The sequence below is a fragment of the Octopus sinensis genome, linkage group LG1, assembly GCF_006345805.1.
Source record: "Octopus sinensis linkage group LG1, ASM634580v1, whole genome shotgun sequence".
Lineage (NCBI taxonomy): Eukaryota > Metazoa > Mollusca > Cephalopoda > Octopoda > Octopodidae > Octopus > Octopus sinensis.
In genome coordinates, this window is record NC_042997.1 from 82,745,746 (window position 1) to 82,749,542 (window position 3,797).

Here is a 3,797-nt window from a genome sequence, read left to right on the forward strand (position 1 = left end):
ATTCTTAAAAATACTAGGGTGGCCATGGCAAAGCTAAATAACAAAAAGAACAACAGTTGCAATAACAAGAACGGTTTCTACTCCTGAAAACTAACAAGTTAATAGAAACCATTTTCTCTTTGTCATACTTACTATGTACCAATTCCTAGATATCCTATACTAAATTTACATAACCATTTCTGCAAGGTCTCAAGTGATAGTCAATTTCGCCTGGAATTAAATTGGAAATTAAGAGACATGTGTTTTCTAACTGAACGAATCATGTCTTAATACATTTTATCCCCTACCCCGCTCAGATTTGTTTTTGTTGTAAGCGTTATCGCATTAAGATCGATAGTTTTCTCATAAATGTTCAATGTGACATAAATACTTTTTAAATGTTTTTTACTATAATTCCATATTTACTGAAAGTTTTAATATAACGTTTTTCTGCATTTCAAATCAGCAGAAACTTAAGTATATATTAAAGCAATTAAAAATAAATAAATGCCTCTTCAATAACATAAGCGGTCGTTGCGTTGTTACAACTTGTTTACAATATGACAACTTTTTTTTCAAGGGGGAATGCGTTGTACTTTAGTAATCACTATAAAAGTTGATAAATCAAACGACTTCATTGCTTTTATGTTCAAATAATTTATAAGTATTGAAAGAAACAAACATATCTTCTCTAAGTGTGATGCTGATACTTTTGTTCGTGTATTATTTAACACTGATGATGTAAACATGTCCCAGTTTACGAAAAAAGGAAAGAAACATTTCATAAGAGAAGTAAGAAAAATATTGCCTTTTTCCTTAAAAATAGAATTAAATTAAATAATTGACATATATACAAAATTATTTCACCTGATTTAGCGTAGAATGCTTTGAGCGAGTTTGTAAAAATATGCCGGTCGCAGTTTACGCTTAATTAATAGTACAAATAAATAATATTTTTTCAGTGGAAATCAAAGGCTATGTCAGTGAGCGAATATGCAAACAACAGTATACGAATATACAAAGTTTATAGTTTGATTAGTGGCTACAACGTATAAAACAATGTTGAAAAATTCCCTACATAGCAATAAAAAGACTTTCGATGCTGCAACTTGCCCATTCGTGTGTGTTTGTGAGCGACTGTGTTCCTTGGTTTTATTTGTATTCCCCACTCCTAAATGCCGTAAAAATAGTTTGTAGTGTACAGTAGGTTTTTTTCTCAGATTTAATTTAGGATAAATAACTGGAGTGAGAGTTACTATAGCAAGCTGAAATGTTTCAAAATCAATACCTCGATGATCTGAAAGAGAAGTGGAAAGAAAAAAAAAAAGATAATTGATAGAACATACTTGTGGGTAGGGAACCTCTTGTAGATGAAGTCTCTAAAAACCTATAAAAATCGTTTTAAGTCTTATTATCAAAATAGCAACTTAATATAAGCTTCATACATATGAGTTTGTAGCATTAAAGATTCGTTGCACAGACGCGCCTCTACATGTTCTAATGCACTTGCAACTCGTCTCTGGTAATAAAAACAGTTCATCTTTGGTTTATGACAATTAAAATATACTATAAGACTACAAAGATAGCATTCATATATAATATGTGAAAAGAAAGTTTTTCGCGGGTTAAAAGATGCAAGTACTGTTTTTTAAGATGTAAACCACATTTGTCACGAGAGAAATTTGTGAAATAAATATCGATTGAGAGAAAGGGCTAAGTAGTATTGAAGTAAGCCACACTACATAGGGAATAACTAAAACTGCTGTAACTGCCAATAGAACTCCCAGATTATAACCTTGTGTTCTGTGGGAAGACAGTAATCTTAGTGTTTCGAGAAACTCCTTTGTGGGAGCATCGACTGTGAAAGAGATCTTGCATGGCTACTTTTAGGCCTCGAGAGTCTGAGTCCCTCCCCCCATAATTCAAGAAGGCTGTGAAATGTTTTTTGGTCAAGGGAGGAGCCTGCCTTGGTTCTCTGTCCCGTATTGACGTACCAGCTGAACTCCTTCTCTTATAGGCCCTGTGTAGGGGGTGAACAACACCATACAATGCCTACTAAATAGTTTTTGGAAAACATTATCTTTATTTTTCTAAGACGGTGAGCTGGCAGAATCATTAACACGAGCAGCCAAAATGCTTAACGGCATTTCTTCTGGCTCTATATATTCTATGTTCTAATTCTGCTGTGGTTGATTTTGCCTCTCATCCTTTTGGGATCAATGAAATAAGTACCAGTTGAGCACTGAAGTCAATGTAATTGACTAGCTCTATCCCTCAAAATTTCAGGCTTTGTGCCTATAGTAGAAAGGATTGTTATTAATTATTATTATTATTATTATTGAGGTGTTGAGCTGGCAGAATTATTAGCATGCCAGACAAATGCTTAGCTACATTTCATCTGGTTCTATGTTCTGAATTCAAATTTCACTGAAGTTTACTTTGCCTTTCATCCTTTTGGTAAGTCAATAAAATAAGTAACAGTTTATCACTGGGGTCGATGTAATCAACTTAACTGGTCCCCCGAAATTCCTGGCCTTGTGCAAAAATTTGAAACCCTTGTTATCACCAAAAAGATGGCGAGCTGGCAGAATTGTTAGCATGCCTGGTAAAATGCTCAGCAGTATTTCGTACGTGTTTATGTTCTGAGTTGAAATTCCACCAAAGTCATCTTTGCCTGTCATCCTTTCGGGGTCGATAAATTAAGCACTAGTCAAATACTAGGGTCGATGTAATCGACTTTCCCCCACCTGCAAAAAATTTCAGGCATAGTACCTATAGTAGAACGGATTAATATTATTATTATTATTATTAGTATTAGTATTATGTTATTATTATTATTGTTGTTGTTGTTGTAGTCTGGCTCTGACATATCTGTTGATTCGGAGGATGTGAATAAACTTTTTAAACAGAAACAAAGTCCAAAATGGTTACATGAGGATGAAACGGATACAGGTAATATATATTTTGTCTTTCATGCTTATTATTTTCCTTAATATTGCACACCTGATGTCATGCTCCTCATCAGTTGAACACACTTCAATTTACTTTACTTACTATATCATACATATAATGCAGTGGCATACCTTGGACACTGACACAATGTATTGAACATTATAATAAATATAAACATTGTTTTGTTAAATAATGTCAAATATTTCATTGATTGTATTACAAAGAAGAGCTGAAAACGTGAAACAGAAATAGTGTTGAAATAACTAACACTATGTAACAATATTAATATCTAGAAATCAAAAGAAATTACTACTATTCCCTTCAAATTTTGTTTTTGTGACCTAGACATCTGTGTTTTGAAACTGACCTATTTTCCATTATATTTCAGACAGATTCAGTGCTAAGTTGCTGAAGCAGAAATATCATTAGAACAAATATTCTGCTCAGTACTACAGATTTGCTTGTCAGTTGCTTGACCTCATCCCTTAGTATGAACATGTCTCTTAGTGGCTGTCAATATGTGTATCTCTGGTCAAGAGCAGGAGTAGTGGGGTTGCATCATAGCCATGTGTTGAGAGGGACTCTTTGGGGTTTGAATAAATGTAACAAAAGTAAAGTTTCAAGGAAGTATTAGCTATTTTTCATATTTTCTAGGAGTAAGCAAATGGGAAATAACAGTTGCTATCCAAGGACAAAAATCGTGTTACACGGTGTAATACATTCCTGTTAAAAAAAGTATCAGCCTTATCATATGCAATATTTCAAAGAAATATAGAATGAAGAAATACAATACTAGCTTTCCTCTGCTAATTATTGTCAATATAATGATCTGCATATAATTTCCAAAAATTCTCTTCTGGTGTGGC

The 3,797-nt window shown here is 33.4% G+C and overlaps 1 protein-coding gene across 2 annotated transcripts in view; it reads left to right on the plus strand.

Annotated features, from left to right (window-relative positions):
- The first annotated feature begins 519 nt into the window (after positions 1–519).
- The window catches only part of LOC115216589 (centrosomal protein of 162 kDa), an 85,713-nt gene continuing 82,435 nt past the window's right edge, over positions 520–3,797 (plus strand). For both annotated transcript variants that reach the window (XM_036502504.1, XM_029786059.2), the window contains exons 1-2: positions 520–771; positions 2,835–2,931. In XM_036502504.1, coding sequence (XP_036358397.1) covers positions 727–771; positions 2,835–2,931 — 142 coding nt within the window. In that variant the 5' untranslated portion in view covers positions 520–726. The remainder of the gene's footprint in view (positions 772–2,834; positions 2,932–3,797) is intronic.